General features: G+C 37.2%; 2 protein-coding genes and 1 long non-coding RNA gene across 8 annotated transcripts; 1 reads left to right on the top strand and 2 right to left on the bottom strand.

Annotated features, from left to right (window-relative positions):
- Positions 1 to 1,770: 1,770 nt before the first annotated feature.
- On the bottom strand, positions 1,771 to 2,966 carry LOC148868249 (WUSCHEL-related homeobox 3-like). Its single transcript, XM_088972282.1, has 2 exons — positions 2,519 to 2,966; positions 1,771 to 2,308 (listed from the first exon to the last, which is right to left on the bottom strand). Exons 1-2 carry the CDS (start codon positions 2,855 to 2,857, stop codon positions 2,087 to 2,089), a joined length of 561 nt encoding a protein of 186 aa, XP_088828408.1. The 5' UTR covers positions 2,858 to 2,966; the 3' UTR covers positions 1,771 to 2,086.
- Positions 2,967 to 13,436: 10,470 nt separating this feature from the next.
- LOC148868248 (uncharacterized) lies at positions 13,437 to 15,467 on the top strand. Its single transcript, XR_016106753.1, has 2 exons — positions 13,437 to 13,768; positions 14,673 to 15,467. It is a non-coding gene; the product is annotated as an uncharacterized LOC148868248 (long non-coding RNA).
- On the bottom strand, positions 15,288 to 20,298 carry LOC148868247 (putative respiratory burst oxidase homolog protein H). 6 transcript variants are annotated; one of them, XM_088968010.1, is made up of 15 exons: positions 19,778 to 20,298; positions 19,498 to 19,660; positions 19,032 to 19,080; positions 18,832 to 18,945; positions 18,348 to 18,726; positions 17,920 to 18,026; positions 17,720 to 17,815; positions 17,393 to 17,508; positions 17,186 to 17,288; positions 16,760 to 16,851; positions 16,528 to 16,687; positions 16,314 to 16,451; positions 16,084 to 16,212; positions 15,924 to 16,002; positions 15,288 to 15,617 (listed from the first exon to the last, which is right to left on the bottom strand). In XM_088968010.1, exons 1-15 carry the CDS (start codon positions 20,136 to 20,138, stop codon positions 15,508 to 15,510), a joined length of 2,196 nt encoding a protein of 731 aa, XP_088824136.1. In that variant the 5' UTR covers positions 20,139 to 20,298; the 3' UTR covers positions 15,288 to 15,507. The 6 variants fall into 6 exon arrangements, 3 of the variants coding, with proteins under 3 accessions (XP_088824136.1, XP_088824135.1, XP_088824137.1); XR_016106750.1 differs by having other exon boundaries at positions 16,084 to 16,235; positions 17,920 to 18,726; XR_016106752.1 differs by having other exon boundaries at positions 16,084 to 16,235; positions 16,314 to 16,426; positions 17,920 to 18,726.

Raw genomic sequence — 20,298 nt, 5'->3', positions numbered from 1 at the left:
CACTCATCAGATTGACGCCAACCCGGTGCACTTGGGTTGGCCTTCTAGCGTCGTGGGCCGTGTCTCAGACTCTCAGCTATGGGTGTTAATGGGCCTATTTTGGATTGGGCTGGATTGAATTAATATTTGGTTTGTTGATATTCAATGAATAATTTAGATTGATATTCAATCAATCTAAATTAACATCAATTTTTAAAGTGTTGAACGATTCAGACAGGCCAAAATGATCTAAATATTCATTGGATGGGATTATACCTGATAATCTGCAATGAATTCATATTGGATCAGATGGGATTGGACCAGACCAAATACGGTCGAATTAACACCCCTAAGTCTCAGCTAGCTTCACTGCTGCGATGCGACATTGTATATATAAGAGAGAGAGAGAGAGGAAAAAAAACAGAAGTGTTGTACAATCTGCACCACTGTATAGTCTGTATTCCGCCTCACCAGCCATGAGCCACCGGCCTCCTCTCCGCCGCCGCATCCCACCCTTTTTTTAATTTCATCCTCGTTCGTTGCACCAACCTACTTCTATATTGATTTTTTTTCCTTTCTCCATGGTAGAGAGGCGTAATGTCCAAGAACTTGATTTAGACGATATGAGCATATTCTCTGAAACTCAATATTTTTTTCTTCTGAAACCAATCTCTATGTGGGGTCTCTCTGAAGTAGCAAAGGGATCGAAAACATGGAGTGATGAAAAGCTAGTTACAGAAGGAGAGAATAGGTTGAAGGCAGAAAGCAGACGAAGATAAGAAATATCATATATACGAGAGAGAGAGAGAGAGAGGGTGGGGAAAGGAGTTAAAAAAGAACGAGAGAGTATTGTGATAATGTGATTCAGAGGGTTTTTTTTGTTTAACTAGTAAAGTGTGATTCGGAGATCGATTTCATCCAACTTCAACATGTCCGACTATCATCACTTTATTTACCGGCCGGCGGCCGGCTCGAGTTGCAGTTACAGAAAATAAAATGGAGGGAGAAGATAAAGCATACGTGAGTGGAATTGACTCGAGTGTAATATCTTGTATAATACGACGGCGGGAAGATAAAGCATTTTGGATTTAAAACAAACAAACAAACGGCTAGTGTTGGTATTTTTCGGTCGCGGCGAGCTCATTCTAGGCATTGAACATCACTCATCAGGTGCCAAAAGCCAGAAGTCCCAAAAGCCCAAAACCATTTCAATCACATAACTGTTCCCCTCAATCTCAAATCTATCGACCATCTTTAGCTAGGACCCTTTCCCACATTGTTACAGCGGATCCAAAGGAACGCGAGATCGATATTGGACGGTTCAAGATGCCCACATGCCCTTATGTCTGGTCACGATCATCTTAGGTGGGTCCCCTCCCCCTTTCCTCTCTCTCTGGTTAGAATTTAGAAATAGATTTTCAGCTACGACAAAAGCGGCAGCATCCCAAGGGCATCAGACACGTCAGTCATTGACTCGGTCCCAAATCTACACCCGGCTTAGATCCATGCAAGGCCGAAAGCCTATTGTTTGCTTCTATCAAGCAAAGCAGGGAAGTTCAGAGTGTAGACTGGTGTGAAAGAGGATAGTCTGCTTCTGGCTTCTGCTAGAGATAGAGAGAAGAGACCCCCCCCCCACCCTCTCACCCCCTGTAAGCGAGAGCTCCCAAACCCAACAAAAGCTGATTTGATTTCTACAAGTCTAGCAACCAAGCAAGTACTGATGTTGCACTTGGCAGCTTTAACAAACACATAAGAGACAAGAGAAAAATCAAAACCAAACAAAATCCAAACTTGAGCTCATAACAGATTTTAATTTCAAACTAGAAAAAGAAAATATATAAATGTTAAAAAGAAAACAGTGCTCAATGTCGTAATGCTGCTGTAGTCATACAAGCACTAGTTAGACTCCAGACATGATAGTTCGACACAGATAACAGAAATCGAGACGAAACGAAACACAAGATGGATAGATAGATAGATATCTAGATAATAGATAGAAGATAGAAGGATAGTTATAGACAGATAGATAGAGAGCAACACCCACACCCACACACAGATGAGAGATGAGCCCCCCAGCCATGCACTTGTAGTAGTTTGTTTGTAGTTGTTAGTCGGTGGACGTGGAGCAGGAAAGGTGGTCGGACGTGGTGCACTCGTCTTTCAGGCTGCTGCTGGTTGTAATAGGGAAGAGTTGTAGAGTTTTCAGAGGCCTGTTGCAACAAGGAGTAGCCGGACCCACGTCCATCATCATCATCATCCAATCACGACCGTACATCCTCGTCGACCTCTCTATGTCGTCGTTTGATGACGACTCCTTTAGTCCTCCAATCTACCCACATCAAAACGTTGCATACAATGAGAACTGTTACTTTCTTGTAAAAATATTATTAGTCAAACACTAAGAACGTGAAGCTTTCGACCATAGATGAAGAAGAAGAAGGAAAACGATGGAGCAGCACCTACAAAATAAAAGACAAAAGGAAAAGGAAGGAAGAACTAATTAACCAAAAAAACTATGAAGAGGTTATGAAGTGGATACCTGGGGAACAATCTGGGTTGAGTTATAGAGTGGGATTTGTTGAAGAGCAGCTGCAGCAGCATCAGAGGGATCGATCTGATGAAGAAAATGGTGGTGGGGATATTGCTGCTGCTGTTGTCTACTAAGTTTTCTTCGAAGTTTCTGTCGTTCTCTTGCTTTGTGGTTTTGAAACCAGTAGAATACATTCTTTCCTTCAATCTTGCCGTAGAAGGAAAGATGGGCTGTTATCTGTTGTATCTGGGTTGCATTTGGAGTCCTAATCCCTCCTCTGTACATCTCCTCCAATATCATAAGCTGTTCCGGAGTCGGACACCATCTGGTTGAAGCTGCCGGTGACATTTCTTCTAACGGTCTTACACCCCCCCTTCTCTTTGGAGTTTAATGAGATATAAATAGGTGGATAGAATGATAGAAACAGTACATATCAGAGAGAGAGAGAGAGAGGAGAGAGGAGAGAGAAGAGGCCAGGAAAGGAGAGACAAAAGGGATGGAGAGGAAGACCAGCAAAAGAAGGGTAGGCAAAAAAGTACCACTGCCTTTGTCATGCTGATGTTTCCCTATTGTGGCATTCAATGTGGGTTTCAGTCCATCCTTTTCTCCTCTATTTCTTCCCTCTCTCTCTCTCCTCTCTCCTCTCTCCCCCTCGTCTTGGATGAGTGAGCAAGGATGAAGTTGGTGGATGATTGAATGATTCCGTCATCATAACCATATTATTTACTTTTGAACAGACTCACAAAATGTTTATACATGGAGCGTGTTACAAACAGCAGCTCTCTCTTTTCTCTCCCATTCCAACCTCGTCGCTTCACCCAACTGGCTACTATGTAAATGCAACGACACATCTCTCTCTCTCTGCTGCACAGCACAGCTGCAGGGGTCAAACACTGGATCGTTGTACACTCATACCATAACTTGAACCCAATGCTCACTGTACATAACGTAACATGTGGACAACCGGCCCATACAATAAATGCATGCAAACCCATAATATACTGTGGTGCAGTTCTACTCTTTTTCGGGAGACGAGACTGCGAGGCTTTGAATGAGAAGTAAGAACTCTTCTGTCATTCTATGACTATTTAACACTTTTAAGAATGAAATGAATTGAACCCCCCTCTCTGCCTTCCTTCTCCCACTCCTTTCCAGCAGTTTCTTGTTTCTACGTTAGCTAGTAGGCAGCCATATAGCTTCGCTACAGTCGGCTGCAACCTGTCTCGCCATCTGAACCCTCCAGCCACATTGCAGCATCATTGGGGACAAAATGGAGCTAGCTCTAGCCATATATGAGTAATTTCATTTGTTTTGATCCATCCATTTATTAATGGATATATATTGTCTCTATTGTGAGGACGACACTGGTCGCACAGAGTCACAGACCGACCAACAATTTGGAATTAATCTACTCTTTAAAATTCTCTACCAAGTGTTGGAGGGTAGTGCTATAAATTTGCTTCTGGTCAGAGGGGCTGCAGTTAAAATCAAGAGACGGGTGCGAGGGGGTCAGGCCTGGCCTGAGTAGAAAGTCTGCAGAAAAAAAAAAAACACTCCCCCATCAATTCAATCTAATACAATAGAGGAATCAAAAACCTGCTAAGGCAGCCGTCTAGTCACACCTCAACACCAAAAGAAGAAAATTTTCAGATATATGTATACAAAGACAGGGACGTGATCGTCAAATCGATGTGAAATTATTTCAAATTAGTGGCTCTACAGAGTAAAACATGTAACCATTTGTTGCATATTTTTCAGCTTGTCTTAATACAGAAATAGAAATCAAAAGAGCAAAAAAAAATTGAGGTAAATTCAATTCAACTTCGTTTTTCGACTACAGATTTGACAAAAAGAGATGATGCCCTCAATTGTCAAATAAAAAGCATTTCGAGATATGTACGGAGAAATCCGGGTGATGAGACCCGTCTGGGCTCTCTTCACAATCTCACATCCACTTGCACGCCATCTCATCCATGGAGACTCTATGAAATGGACCGGGAGTCTGTAACTGGTCCTCTCGTGCAAAAATGAAAAATCATCGGCCACTGCAGTGCAGATAGGAACCTTTTGGCTACGCCACGGGGGTATCGGGTGCCCTGGAAACAACAACCAGAGAGAGTGTAGGCCATGAACGATTTGAAGAATCCTAACCAGATATGTTTTCGAACAACTAGTCTTGGTAGGCTCAAGTACTCCTACCTACAATGAAGCTAATTTTTTACTTCGATATTTGTCACTGATCCCCAGAGCTGGAGACATGGGAATCTTTGGCTGCTTATGCCTTATGGTATGGTTGCTGACAAATTTAGATCACCAAGAAATGGATTAAGAAGTAAGAACAGATTGCTTACTGCTTAGTACTAGTTATGACAATGAGCTAGTTGTAATGGTTTACATATCGTCCATGGAAAATTCTCCAACGAAGATAATTTAGGTGAATTGGGTAATATAAAAGAAAACTCATGTCATCATGTGTCAATCTTGTTGTTACCAAAATGACAAAAGGAAAAATATATAAAAGAGATGAATCACTTTCAACTATAATTTCAAGGTTTGGAGTATGCTTCAAAGACATGGTTCATGCTGGGTCAAAGTTCACTGCCTTCTATAGCTATCTCTCTCTCTCTCTCTCTGTCTCTGCTTTTATTGAGTACAGGTTTTGGGTCAATTCTCTTCTCTAATCTCTACACAGACGCAAAATCCTGAAGAGCTCCTCTATTTGGCGTTGTGTCCGATAATATGCCCAGAAGATCATCCGCCATTGGCCGTGGCACCTTTTCTTTGATCAGTTTTTACAACTTTATAGATTTGTCCGTAGTGCTAGCTAGACTGTATGTAGGTAGAGATAAGGTGGAACGAAATGCATGCAATTGGTTTCATAATCGGCGCTAGCTGCAACCATGTATAAACTATATATATGGTCATGGCTTCTATCTATTCAGACTATTCTATTTGACTGTCAAAGACTCAAAGAAAGCCCTCTTTGGCTCGACTGAGTCTCTCCTGCAACCACCCCGTACCCTTTCAGAGGAGCTCTTGGTCTTGGTCTTGGCTTTGGCTTTGGCTTTCTTTGTTTGAAAATTATTCATCTTCTTGGTGGCTTTGATCGAGTGAAAGCCAGAGGTCTTCTCGGTTATTTGTTCTTTATCCTCCTCTTCTTCTTTTTTTCTTTTTTTTTTTTATTTATATTAATGCGTCTTTCCCAATAACATTCTCTTTGCACAATTTTTTGTGAGAAAATAGAGGAGAAGATACCAGACGAATACGTTACGTCGCCACTTAAATGCAGCAACAGAGACACCACAGTGCCTCGTAACTTAAACACCTACGATTTCTAGGGAGTCGTGTCGTCCTTTCTTTATTTCCCACCGTTGGATGAATTCCCAATTCCATCATCATACCTTCCGTAATCCGACGGTGGTGGATCAAAGCCAAGCCAAGCCAAGCCAGACTCTGCCTAGTCAAAGTTTTGTATCAAAAGGAAAAGGTCCACGAAAAAGGCAGCAAATGCTGACAAAAGTCAGAGAGTTTGTCAAGTCAACGCAAAGCCATTGAGAAACGTCCTTGGCTGCACACGATAGGAATCAAAGCTAGGTTAGCCTAGGCAACCAATGCGATCGAACGAACCGATCTGATTCTGACCCCGTAATTGTGGGTCCTCACTCACACAATGGCTACAGCTAAGCACCCGAACCTGTTGCGATGCCCATTTAAAAAACCTAACTAACTAATTAAGTGATGGCATAGATAGATCAAATCAAATAATTGTGACCATTCAATTTGATTAATTCTGAGCGCTCTGATCAAATAATTTGGATTTCAAGAAGAGATATTGCTTTAAGAAGGATCAGATGAAGAGGGCTGTGTACTTGAGAGTGGAGAGATACTGTACTGGGGCCAAGAGTGATCTCACACACTCGCACTAAATATAAGATGCCAGCCTTTTAGGGGACAACGAATGTTTCTAATTACCTCACTGGCCTCCATCAACGGTCCACGTGGTGCCACGTAAGCTGCTACTGTGTTAAATAGTTAGTTAGTACAATGAAATGAATGACCTACTGCTACTACTCCAAATCCAAAGCCCAAACACACTGGGACTGGGCGCCTTTAAATTCCCACTCTTAGTCTTAGTACCTGTGGTGGTCTGAGATTGCAGAGTCTATAATAAGCGAGGAGACCTCAGGCCTCCTCCTATTTTATTACGAGTTTTAAAAAGAAGGGGGAGGGGGAGGGGTAATTTGAATGGGGAATTGTTTCTCGAGATTGACAAAAATAAAAAAAGAGACCACATTCTCTTCTGGAGTTATTGTTTTGCTTCCCCATGTTCCTTAACTGCCTCACCATTCACTCTCTGTCGTCGTCTGTATCTTTCACGGCCCACGAGTCTCGACAAACCATTCTCTTCTTCTTCTTCCTTCTTTTTTTCCCTCATCTTCTTCTGCTTCCATTCCTGGATGAGTTCGTTGCGTCCATTCGCAACATCTGTCAATTACTCGATGTGACTTCTCAGAACTCAGAAGCCTACCTGGACCTGGACGCTTTACCTGCAGCCTGTGAGCTCTTCTATTGCTATTCGCTAATGGGTGGGGGTAGCACCAAGTGGGCTGACCCAGATTAATTTATAAATTTCAGGGGCCCAAATCTGAATTCAAACTGGGTAATGGGTATTGATTATTGAATGCATACAATATTGCCTTCCATCATCAATTCATTCATGAGATAATGTTGTCGTTCTTTGCTCCTCCAGCGGCCCAGGTGAGGCCCATGAAATGTTAATCAGGCTCGGATTGGGTTCAATCAATGTGGCTCGAGCCGTATATGTTCAGCCTTAGCTCACTATAGAATCCAAATCACTGCCTATACGTGTCTTAACCTTGTCTCTTCCATTAACAAATTAACCCTCCCTTTGTTATTTGGTGAACCCCCGGAGTATAAATGGTTAGGTAAAACTATGGGGTTGTGTAATAAGTATTTGACCCAACCCTGGAGGTATAAGTGATTTACCCTTCATGGAAATGGACAGATGGTAAGTACAACCAACTCCTCAGCATTTGGATGAACTCCAGCAGAGCTCCCATAAATGAATCGTTGCAATACTTCTTCATAGTTTCCTTTGCAAGAGTAAGCTACAAGGTTGCACTTTCTAGGGATATGGGAAGGGAAGCATATTAATCTAAAGGCCAAAGTTTTTGGTAAAAGTTGATTTTAGAAGGATAACAACGAAAGGTCGAATCACTTATGAGTCTGAAGAACCGAAGTACAAGCTTATATAATCAGGTTTATGTGAGCTGAACGCAATAGTAGTTCAACGGGCTGTGGAATTAATGATAATGTTCCACATCAATAATAAATTTATGGGCCCCACGGTAAAGATGTGGGTCCTATGAAATCATGATTTAAAAAAATAATTAAAAAATAAAATCATTTTGGTCACTAGTTTTTGGGTTAATGGTTCGACCATTTGCTTCAAATGGATGACCCGTTTTGACAAAAAATAATAAAAAATGACCAAAACTATTGAATGGATCAACGGGTCAATGGTTTGACCACCCGGGTCAATGAGTCATTGACTGATTCAACGGTTTTTTATTAGGGACCGGGTTTGGAATAAAACGGAACCGATTGCCTAGATAGTTCCCAGGCCAAATGGCCTGACCATCCGGGTCAACGGCGATTCGAAAATCATGCATGAAACATTATCATTGGTTTCACAGCCCATTGAACAGTCATCGAGCTAATCCTTGCTCAACTGAGGCAAAGGAGCCCATGCAAAATTCCACTATTAAACCTAGTGTCAATGTTTTCAAACCACCGTTGACCTGAACGGTCAGACTATTCAGACTGAATACCATTCAGGCAATTGGTTTCGTTTTACCCCAAAGTCCCAAACCCGACCCCCAACCAAAGACCGTTGAATTGGTCAACGGCCCATTGACCTGTGTGGTCGAATTGGCGACCCTTTCAACGTTTTTTGGCCATTTTATTTTAATCATTTTTTTTAATTTTTAACTGTTTTATCAAAATGAATCATCTATTTGAACCAGATAGTCAAACCATCAATCCGGAAAACTGGTGGCCAGAACGGTTCCGTTCCGAGCCAATTTTTAAAACATTGCCTAGTGTTTGTTTGTTTTTCAAATACTGAAGCGGCAATCGCATTACATGTATATGTTATTTATGTTTTATACATCTTTCAAATTAAAAAAAAAAAAAAAAAAAAAAAACTAGTGGTTACATTGATGTGAGTAGGGCTGGGGCGGATTGAGAATGGATCCATCTACATCTGAATATCTTACCCATTTATAAAAAAGAAGAAAGGGATGAATCGTCCAACACCCTGATTTTATATTTCCAATCCTATCCCCTTTTAAAATGCTTGAAAATAATATTAAAATCAGGGTGTTAGATTATTCATCCCTTTCTTATTTTTTTATAAATGGGTAAGAAATAAATAATTAATTTATTAATAATATTAATATTTCTGAAAATAAATACAAATATTTAATTTATAAACAAATTACTATTAATATTTATCAATAAATCATTATCAATCATTTCTAAAAATTTTAGTATTTGGTTGTTGGTAAAAGATATTGATATAAATACATTTCTAATCTAAAAATTATAATTATGATTTCAGATAATTATAAATTATTGATTAATTTCATTCAAAATGAAAGATAGTTTGGTGTAGTTTTTGGAAATTATGGATAATTTATTGATTATTCAATAGATTACTGAAATTATTGAAAATTTATTGATTATTCAACCAATAAATAATAATTGAAAATTAATAACTGATTATTCAGAAAATTAACGTAATTCTCATTATTACATTTTCAGAAAATTATTGATTAATTTTAATTGAAAATAATAGATAAGTTAGTGCAATTTTGTAATTTTATGACATTTTTTATTTTTTGGAATATTATGGAAAATTATTGTAATTCTTGAAAATTTATAGTTATGTTATCATAATTTATAATTATTGAAACTTTTATTATTATCAATGTAATTATAATTATTACAATAAAATAATTGTTAGTGTAGTTTAACTAATTCCCTTTTTCATAATCTCAAACAGTAATTCCCATTATCTAATCATTTTTGAAAAATTAATAATAGAAAAAAACTGTGAATCTTGATTTAAAATAATGGAGATTAATAGTAATAATTATTGTTACATAATTAACAATTTTCCATTTTGTATCAATTCCAATAATGTAATTATTAAATTACACAATTTTCCATTATTTAAAAATAATAATTACTACAGAATTACAAATTACAATAAAATATGTTATTTGAAATTACTGTAATTACAGTAATTTTGAAATACAGAAATTCCAACAATAATTATTAGTGTAATAATTACAGTTTGTTTCAAAATAATTTTATTACACTAATAAATCTTATTGGAGTTTTATTGTAATAATTCAATTACAATAACTATTGGAATGAAAATGTTAAGTCTAATTACAGATTTGTTTTTCATATTAACTTTATTACAGAAATAATTATCTTTGAAATTTTAATGTAAATTATTATTTTACGGAAATTTATAACAATAATTATTATTGGAATTTTATTGCTGATAATAATTACAGTAATAATTATCGTTGGAATTTACATTTTCAGATATTTATTAATGTAATTTTATTAGTGCAATTTTATTATTAGTGTAATAATAATTATTAATTTACATTAATTATTATAGTAAAATTTGTTATTTGAAATAAATGTAATTCCAATAATAATTATTGGTGTAGTTAAATTAATTGTTTTTTCAAAATAATTATTACACTAATAATTATTATTGGAATTTTGGTGTAGTAATTAAATAGAGTAATCATTATAATAAATATTTTACTATAGTTACAGTTTCTTAAAATTAATTTTATTACACTAACAATTAAATTGCGTTATTTTCCAAAAAATTTACTAGAAATCAATGAATATACAAAATTTTCAACCAATAATTTCTTTGTAAAAGTCACTTAAAATTAATTAAAATTTATAAAATTGAAAAATAAATTCAAAAATTATAGCTCCAGGAAAGAGTTGGTGGAGTTTGCAAATTGGCAAACAAGATATCACAATTTTTGGAGAAGAAAATAAAAAATATATATTAATGTAATTTTGGAAATTTTCTTTAAAATGTAGTAAATAATTATTGAAAATTATTGGAATAGTTTGGAAACTTTGGAATTTTTATTACATTTGATAGATTTTGGAAAAGTATTTAAAATTTGTTTGATTTTCATTTTAAATTATTAAAGATAAATTAGTATTGGTAAAAGAAAACGGTAATTTGAACCAATAATTACACAAATTATTTCTGTTATTTATATAAATTAGTATAATATTGGAAAATTTTAGAAAAAGGAAATTACTAATGAACTTATATTGAAAAATAAAAGATAAATTTGTGTAATTTTGTAAATAGTATATTTAAAAAGAAAACAAATTATTTAATATATTTAAAAAATCATTAATTTAGTATATATACTTTTGGAAATTTACTAGCAGTCGACATTTAATATATCCTTTTGATTAGACTTGTCAAAAATTTGACCCAAACTACGAACCCGACCCAACCCAACCCAAAAAAATAGGGTTAGGGTCTTATATTTTAGCTACCCGAATGTGAAAATGACCTGACCCGACCCAACCCGAAAAAAACTGGGTTGGGTTGGGTCATGGGTCAACCTGCTGACCCGATTGTCAAGTCTAGTTGGGATTATTTATGCATTGTTAGAAGTTTCCAGTCTTTAATTTGTTCTATTTAGTCTTTACTTTTTATTGTTTACTCTTTAAATTGTTAAATGTTAAAGTTTTTTATTTTAGATTTAAATTTTTAAGGTTAATTCTTTTAATTTTGACATTTTCCATGTAATTTTTATTTTTTTTTAATTTTAATTATTTTTGGGGATGACCCGAATTGACTCATGGGTCAACCCTAACCTGAACATTTAGGGTTAGGGTCTAGCATTTGACAACCCAACTTAAAATCAACCCGAAATATCTTGACCCAACCCAAATCCAATCCACCCAACCCAATTGCTAGGTCTACCTTTGATCCTTTTTACGAGCAAATTAGACATTGGGTTTTTTTGATCCTTTTTACGAGCAAATTAGACATTGGGTTTTCCCGTGCATCGCATGGGTCCCCTACTAGTATTGTAATAAAATGTTAAATCCTCCGACCCCAAAATCCAAAGTATTTGATTCAGATTTAATCTGTCCCACTATCTAAAATTAAAAAAAAATGTTTACTTTGACTTTTAAGTATGTTGTGGATTTATATGAACATATAATATTCAATTTATTACTTATAAGCTTCATATAATTGTGGGTATATACATAATTATCTTACAAATGTATAAAGTAATAATATCAAGTCAAACTCGGATTTCAAACGAAGTGGATGGGTTAAATTTGCATCAGATCCGATTATTAATCTAATGCAAGCTTCTAATATCCAAATCCAGAATAATTGGATTGGATATCAGACTTTCTGAATTTGTTTACAGCCTTAAATGTGTGAACACTTGTAAGTTTTGTTAGATTTTGAATTCGGTCTTATTTATGTTTTTATTATTGTAGTTGTTTTGATAATGAGAAATCACTAAAAAAACAAGGATACATTAGGAATCACCTTTTACTGATAAAGGATTGCTGAGTAGAAGTGGGGAGGGGTGATAACAAAAGACAAAAGATTTACTGCTTCTAGATTTACGAGCTAAGTTATAAAGAGCAACAAAAAGAAATAACAAGTCTTTGATGTAGTCAACAAGAGCTTCTTCATTCCATCCGGTGTTTTCCATGGTTCCTTTAAGCTTGAAAGGGCCTTCTAGTTATGTTTTGTTATTGGGTCCATTCTTTCGGTTCAGATCAGGTAGGGACAATGTTGTAAGTATTATTGAGCAATTGAATTTTTTTTTTACACTATTTCTTAAAATACCCTTACCCTGCCTTTGAAAAAGATTAAAACAAACTTTTAACAATTGTCAAAATGTTTTTTCAAGTGTTCATAACATGCTTACTTATATTGTGCCTATTAAATCCGATCCCCCATTCTTTATGGTTTTACAATAAAGTTGGGTATTAACATTAGAATATTTGCATGTGTACTAACTCTTATGCATAGATTCCACTTAAAAGGAACTAGAGTGCCCTGTTTGTATTAGATCTTTTCATGCGCCAGCTTGGGCCCGGTTCAGGCCGGACCTGAGCCCGGCCCTACTATTGGTCTTAGATCTTCAGCCAAGCCTGGCCCATGTATAAGCTTCAAAACCCAAAAATATTAAAGGATATTATTATTACTTAAAAAAAATAAGAGGAATAGAGAAAAATATATATTAGTTATTCTTCAACATATAAGATATGCTCTTAATTGTATAAAATATTTTCATGTCGGATTTGGGCTTGGGCCGGAATTTTTTGAGAAAGACTGAGCCCAAACCGAAAAAAATTAGGCTTAGTATTTTGGGCCTAAGCCTAAACCCACAAATCTAAAATCTTGTCCAATCCCGACCATAAAAAGACGGGATGGGGCTGGCCCTTTGGTGGGTCTAATCTGTACAACATTGGGCTAATCTGAGCCTAACTTAGCCCATTCCAAGTTTTTGCATGGATTGACTTGAGTTTTCTGGTTACAAATTGGGCTTACGACGGAAAACTCAATCTTTGTTTGGTTATGGGTTGAGGTTTCAAGTAATTTGAGCCCATCTGAATAAATACACATGTATATATATATATTCAATCATTTCTATTCATAAATTCGACCAAAAAAACAAAAAATAAACAAATAAAAGATGAATATACAAAATTATATTAAAAAATTCCCCTAAACCTGTCCAAGCCTACAGGCCTAACCCATCCTGAGCCTCAGTTTTATTGGATTAAGGCCGTTTGTATCTTTGTTGATAAACTTATCCTCGGGCTAGGCCTGATCCCGAAGTTTGCAGTTTGCACCTTTGGGGTTGGGCTGGGTTTAACTTCAACCCGACCCAACCTGCCCAATTTGCACCCCTGGTTGATCCGGAGCTGATGCGTACATGCACGTGAAACTTGAAAGAATTTGGAGTTCAGAGTGCCCATATGCGCACATTAGCAGGGGTGGTGATGGGTTTATTTATGTGTCTGTTCGAGGGTTTTTCGCCTCTGCTACTTGTTCTTACCTTCTACAAATGTCGTTCGAACAATTGAAGTAGGGCCATCAAAATTGATTTGCCTTTGATTGATTCCTGTAAGGTAAGCGTTCGAGAAGAAGAAAAGAACCGTTAGTTATTACTTCTTATTTTGTGTCATATTTCTTTTCTGGGAACTTATATTACTTATATATATGCCGTTAATCAACGCCAAGGGTTCTATATTATTTCGCTTGCTTCAGTGATGAATTTGTCATTTGTATTTTGTCCATTAAAAAAGTCATGGATTGGTGTTTAGGTTTTGGAATTTATGTTGAAACCAACAAAGTATAGTAAAATTTTATTGATTTTGTTTATCGGCTTTTTTTTTTCTGCAAGAATTCAGATTTATTTCCTTTTTGTGTGTTGGTGTTCATTGTGACCATAAACATCTCTGTGTGGCATCCATTATTTACTTGCTGGTTTATTGCTTTTGCTGATCACCCAGAAACACCATGTTTTTACCCTCAACCTATAATCACCAATTGAAGGCAAAGCATTATATTGTAAGAATTTAGAGATTTGCTTTGTTTTGTCTTTGAGCAGTTTGGGATGCGAGATGTAATATTCTTGGTGCCACAGACCTGCATTTATTCACCACTCAACATACTAACCACTAACCTACTTGCCTAACTTCCAGACACATCTCAAGCTTTCCATGGTTTTAAATTATATCAAATTTTCGCATGTCTTGTAAAACTTCAGTATGTTGAATTTTTTTTTTTTTTTAAGTTTTTGTTTTTTGTTTTTGATCAGGATTAAAAAACAAAAGCCAGATATTGAAACATTGCTTGTGCTTGCAGAGAAATGGGTTTTTATACATTAACAACTCATTTTATTGCTGGAATGGATTTATACTATAAACATAGGACTTACCAACAATCAGCATTTTCATGTAGAGCATCACATGCATAAAATAATTGATTGTTTCATCACTAAAATATACTGGGTTGTGTATTCTTGTGAAGGAAATGGAGAAGGCAAGCAAAGAGCAGGAGCTAGAAGATTTATCTGCAAGTATTTATGAGATACCCGGAGAACCTGCTGTTGTTATCAATGGGGTGCCAAATGTGACTCAGAGTGAAAACGATGTCCTTAATTTTGATAGTTTACATAATGCAGAACCAAAACGAGACATTGGTTTGGGTGAATGGTTGGAAGGTAGGGAAGTTCGAAAGCTATTTGGTGAGCAGTTTTATTCTGGCTCAGTGACCAAGTTTGACAAGGAAACGGGTTGGTATAGGGTAGTATATGAGGATGGTGACTTTGAAGATCTTGAGTGGCATGAATTAGAGGAAGTTATTCAACCACTTGACATTACAGTCCCATTGAAAACATTGGCTTTGAGGATTTCCAAGAAATGTGAAAAATCTATTTATAAGTCTGAGAACAATGCAATTGGATCAAGAAGGCGCAGAGTCAAGAATGTTGGGTGCGAGGGGAAACCAATGCAGGGGCTTCAATGAGCTTCAGTAGCTGATTTCAAAAGTGCGCATATAAAGGAAAACATGCTGCTATGGGCCTACAAATTCAAAGAGTTCATCGGGAAATACATGCAAAATTGCTACATAAAAGTCTGAACGTGAAAGAAGCTCAGAACAGAATGTGCTTTTTTGAGTACTTTTCTTTTTTTCTAAGCAATGTATTTTCTGTTCAAGTTTTGCATATGACCTCATTTTTGTATTATATTTGCTAACAAATCAGTGTGGAATTTGTGTTCTACGGAAGTTCTAATGACAAAAAGATATTTTTCCCCTTTTGAATGTATGTGTGTATCTGTAACCTATTTGACCATGTTCTGTCCTAGAAGTTCTCCTTGTGGAAATGGAAGCGGGTTGTGGACGAATAGCTGAATTCCTGGCAAAGCTGCTTCAGCTGTTTGGTAAGCGTTGAGCTTCCACAGTAGAAAACACCTGCAATGACACTGCTAAGTAAATGTACAGAAAGCACAGATCGAGTCTCTTGGAAAAGAACGTCCGGTTAGATGTTTCCTTCAATTTCTTTTGTCTGAAACAATCATGTTTTTGTAATCCGATTTGGAGGCTCTATAAAATAAACAATTTTAAGGATTAAGAGGAATATTAGGAAACAATGCAAGGGTGTATCACTCTATTCTATTTGCTACAGACGTTATGGGGGACCCCTACGCAAGGTTCCACCATTTCTGTAGCATGTTGAAGAACAATGATGTGCCAAAAGTGCAGCTGGACTAGGTTTACCTATTCGAGAAGATTTGTGGGCATTTGCCAAGTAAGTGAACACCTTCCTCCAGTTCGGTCTTGCAAAATGGGTTCGTATCTGTTTCAATACATGTTGAAAGCAAGCTAAGTAGAGGACAATTTATTTTCAAAGTATATCTTCCATAAGAGTAGTATATACCCGACTCTCTGAAACGATATCAACTCCATTCTTTGCATGTTGCAATGACTGCAACATGGCAATGAGTGCAGATCGTGCATCACCTTCTTCATAGACGCTAGTCAGATAGTTGTGCATTTCTATGACGTGCTGAAATGTCCCATTAAGGAATTCTGAATCACTGTATCATATAAGGAAGGAAGGAGAGAAACAGAGACAAGCAACACGATATCATTTATTTTGAGACTTACATCATGATCATGCTCAGTGACATCATCCATAACACCCTTGAACCACTCAAAGGAGCTTTGTTCTCTTGTAACCCAGTAGAAGTATGCCCTTCCTGGACCCTTTTCTTTTCTAGCTGTTCCTTGTGTGTTTGGAGGTACCTGTATTGGTTTAGCATATAGCAAATTTGACTTGTTCATCAATTCAAGCAATTACTGAGTAAGCTTAGTCTCTTACAAGGTTGGTATCATTGGTTTTGATGTGATTCAGGAGATCCTTCAGAATGCTAATAAATGGAGTTGCCCCAATTCCCAAGCCAATTAGCATTAAAATGTCATACTTCTTGTAATTTTGAGCTGGGGCTCCATAAGGTCCATCGATGACAATCTTGGGGAAGCTGCAATGTTTGGAAGTATATTCAGTCGTTGAATTGGACCTTGATGAGCAGCTAGAGATAGATCCTATTTACCCAAGTTCTTGATAATCATAATCTGTCACTGCTTTGGTTTCTCTTCTAGCTAGATGGCCCTTTCTCGGTGGAACAGTTGGAGCTTCACAGACCTGAAAATCATAAAGGAAAATTTCATCACGGTCACTCATCCTTTTGAAGATCTTAGATCCCCATGAAGAGAACTACAAGGATGGTCTTCCATCCTTGGACCTGTACACGTCGCCCATGTCTAGGGAAGTAGTCCACATAGGTGATCCCTCAAGACAAAATTCACCTGATCAGATGATCATGACCATTCTATTTAGTGTTGTTTGCCATGGGTAAGTAGAAAAGATGTGGCAAGCTACCCATCCTTAAATTCAAGGATGGGTGGTTACTGTCACGATGGCATATGATTCTTTACATGTATTCTGTAAGTAAACCTGTAGGGGCTCAAGAATTGACCTCTGAAAATCGGTTTCTAAGTGCTGTTGTCCAATCTCCTAGGGTTCTGATGTGAGCACTCAAGTAGTCATCTCCTGGTGCAGAAGTAATGGAGAACGGATGCCTGTAAGGATCAAATATGGATCTGAGAGTATAAGTTGAAAATTCATCTGTTTCCATCTGAAATGTTACTATTATCATTACAAAAAAAAATCATTATAAGCATACCATTCAAAGGGTGATATGTCTGGACACTTGACAAATAAATACATTCCACTCTTGTACTTGAACCCTGGTGGTTTGCTCATGTACAGAGCTAGAACGTTTCCATCATATGTTATGGCCTGAAAAAAAAAAAAAAAACTGTGAGTGAGAATATAGTCAATAGAAGTAACTTGACTGAGCTTTCAACTAGTCAAGCTGATCGAGATTTTGGATTTAGCACAAGTCAACAGAGTTTCTAGCGGACTTAAAATATGGATCAAGTTCCCAGTAAAGTGAACTTTGATGCCACTCATTTCAACTTAAAAGTTATAATAATAGACAATTACAAACCTTAATAATGCTAACATCATCAGTTCTTTCATGGATCGCTCTGTGCATTCTCTCGCTAGCATAAAAGAGGACTGGAATACTGACATACATCCATGTCTGCAGCAAATACATAAATTGTCTAGCTTGTGCATTACTTTTTAGTCTATGGATTGTAACAGTGTTAGCAGGATTTACATGTATAAGGAGATACGAAGCCTTACCGTCTTTTTATACCATTCCTTGGTGAGAAAAATGAAGTAGCCATGAATAAGGAGGAGGATATAGGCAATGGTTAGCAAATGATGTGCATACCAGAAGGCATTAAATCCTGCCAAATGGTGAAAGGGCCAACGTAGTTTGATAACATTCCTCCTAAAAGAGTGTGTTGCCAATGTGAAAGAGAATGCCATTATAATGATCATAATAATGCCAGTGACTCCTACAGTGCTGGCTAACAGGTCACCATATGTTGGTTGCTTGTAACCGAAATTTGATCCAAGAGTCTCCATGAAAATTATTTTTGGGCATGAAGTTAATCTTGGGAAATCACAAGTGATATGCATGAATACATGAATTAAAGTGTCAATTACAATTGTGAGTGCGATCAACTTGTGGAAATTGATGTTGTCATCAAAAGGGATGAAGCTACCAAGAAATGTTGATCTGAGCCTGGTAAGGGTTTTTCTGCATACTGGAAGTAGAATGAGAGCCATATTGAGTTTGAGTCCTTCAGCAGCACCTTTGGCAATGCATACACAGTAACCCATGATGACAAACACAGATCGGTGTTGATATTGATAGGCTTTCCAAATGAAAAGTATCAGGTTCGCAATCAACCATAGTGCAATGATCCATATCCTCTTCCAGTTGTCGTGGATGAACTCAGAAGCCTTGGTTAGATACTTGCTCACAGGGGTTCTATATTGTTTTGGGATCATTATTTTGGCGAGTGTATGGGTTTTCTTAACAAAATTTTCACCTTCTTCAGAATTCACCATCCCTTGTAGTAGAGTTTCTAGTTGCCAAATCTATAAAAAATCGGAAAGAAGCAAGGGATAAAATAAGATCTAGTTTTTAACTCTTCTTTATTCTGGTGAAAATAGAAACGAATCAAATCATGCATATCTCCTCACCTCTATGTAACCCAGATGGTCAGGGTCGAGCTCCTCCATGATTAGAGCTGCATAGGTCGAAGCATGTTCTTTCAATTTTGTTAGCTTGTTTTCCGAGGCACTTAACATGATGACCTTCTCAGTTCTCAACACAAGAATGTCAGAAAAGATAGTTCACAAAAATGGAAGGTGAAGAAGAAGAAGAAGAATCTAGTCCTCACCTCTTTTACCTCGTCCTCTGAAAGCTTCCCATCACCATTTTTATCACACCTATGTGTTAAAAAAAATGTAAATGAAAGAATTTGTGCAGTCACTAATCAAAGGAATAGAGTGAGGTTGCCATTCACAGGACATGATGCAGAGGAATGTCCTCCTACATTAGCTTAAGGTAGAACATGGAGAACAAAACTTTTGTAGACCAATGGTTTGATCAGGTTCTTCCATCTTTGGCATGATAACTCATCATCCTAATTGATTGTAAAAGAAGAGACTCTTTCTAAGCTCTATCCATGCATTTTGTCAGTTAAGTTTCAGGCGGAGATTAAAGCTTAATAGCTTCAGTCCCGTACATGACCAACTGCCACAGGCTCAACCCCATTCTAATTTACAAAATACTATTACTATCTTTAGAAGTGTAATGTATGAGCTATTATACAAAACAGAGGGAACAATTAGAGAATTTCTTACATATCAAAGAATATCTGCAACCGAGAATCAAAGTCCCGACTGATCATGTCCTCCCAAAAGCTCTTCAGCTGTTCCCTGGTTATGCCATTGGTAGTTTCCAAGTTCCTACGCCTAGCTAGGGCATCGAAGAGCTCACCGGCGAATTCCTTGGAATCACCCATGCCTTTATATGAATAGGCAAAAAATTTGAAAAATGCATGATACTATTTTTAACCAAGTAATTGATTGGCACGGGGGAAAAGAAAAGAGACAGGAATTCTAAGAGAATGAAGACTCTCACCTACGCAACGCCCAAAGTTATCTCTAGAGAGATGCCCGTCGACGGCAAGCTGGTTAAACCTCTTTTCAGCGGCCTTCCAGGCATCGTCTTCCTTTTCTGTGGTCGTCCTATCTAGAAACCGCAAGCTCTTAAGCCCCCTGGAGGCAGCTGAGGCTGTCCGAGTCCCATTGGTTTCTTTCGGAATGCTCTTGTTCCCATCGACCTCCGTCTCCGGTGATTCATCTTTGGAGGATTCAGAGCCATCGTGGTCGTGGATGACCACATCTACCATCTGCTCCATTTCTTCAGGAGCCACAATACTGTCGAGCGTCCATTGTGAAGAAGTAGAACCACCGTGACTTTCCTCACCTTTGGTTAACATTACCAGGAGGGTAGCCTTCTATCGTCTTCTCAGGTGAAGATTTGAAGCACGTACGGGTGGGTATAGAGAGAGGAAGGAGAAGAGTTGCAGATGGGATGTCTGGAGAAGCAAAGACAATGGGGGATGGAATGAGACAAAGAGGAAGAGAAGACACTGTGTC

Source organism: Nelumbo lutea, chromosome 2 (assembly GCF_056320005.1).
Source record: "Nelumbo lutea isolate HS-2025 chromosome 2, American lotus-T2T, whole genome shotgun sequence".
NCBI lineage: Eukaryota > Viridiplantae > Streptophyta > Magnoliopsida > Proteales > Nelumbonaceae > Nelumbo > Nelumbo lutea.
The sequence above is the reverse complement of the archived record's forward strand: the minus strand, read 5'-3'. Positions and strand labels throughout refer to the sequence as shown.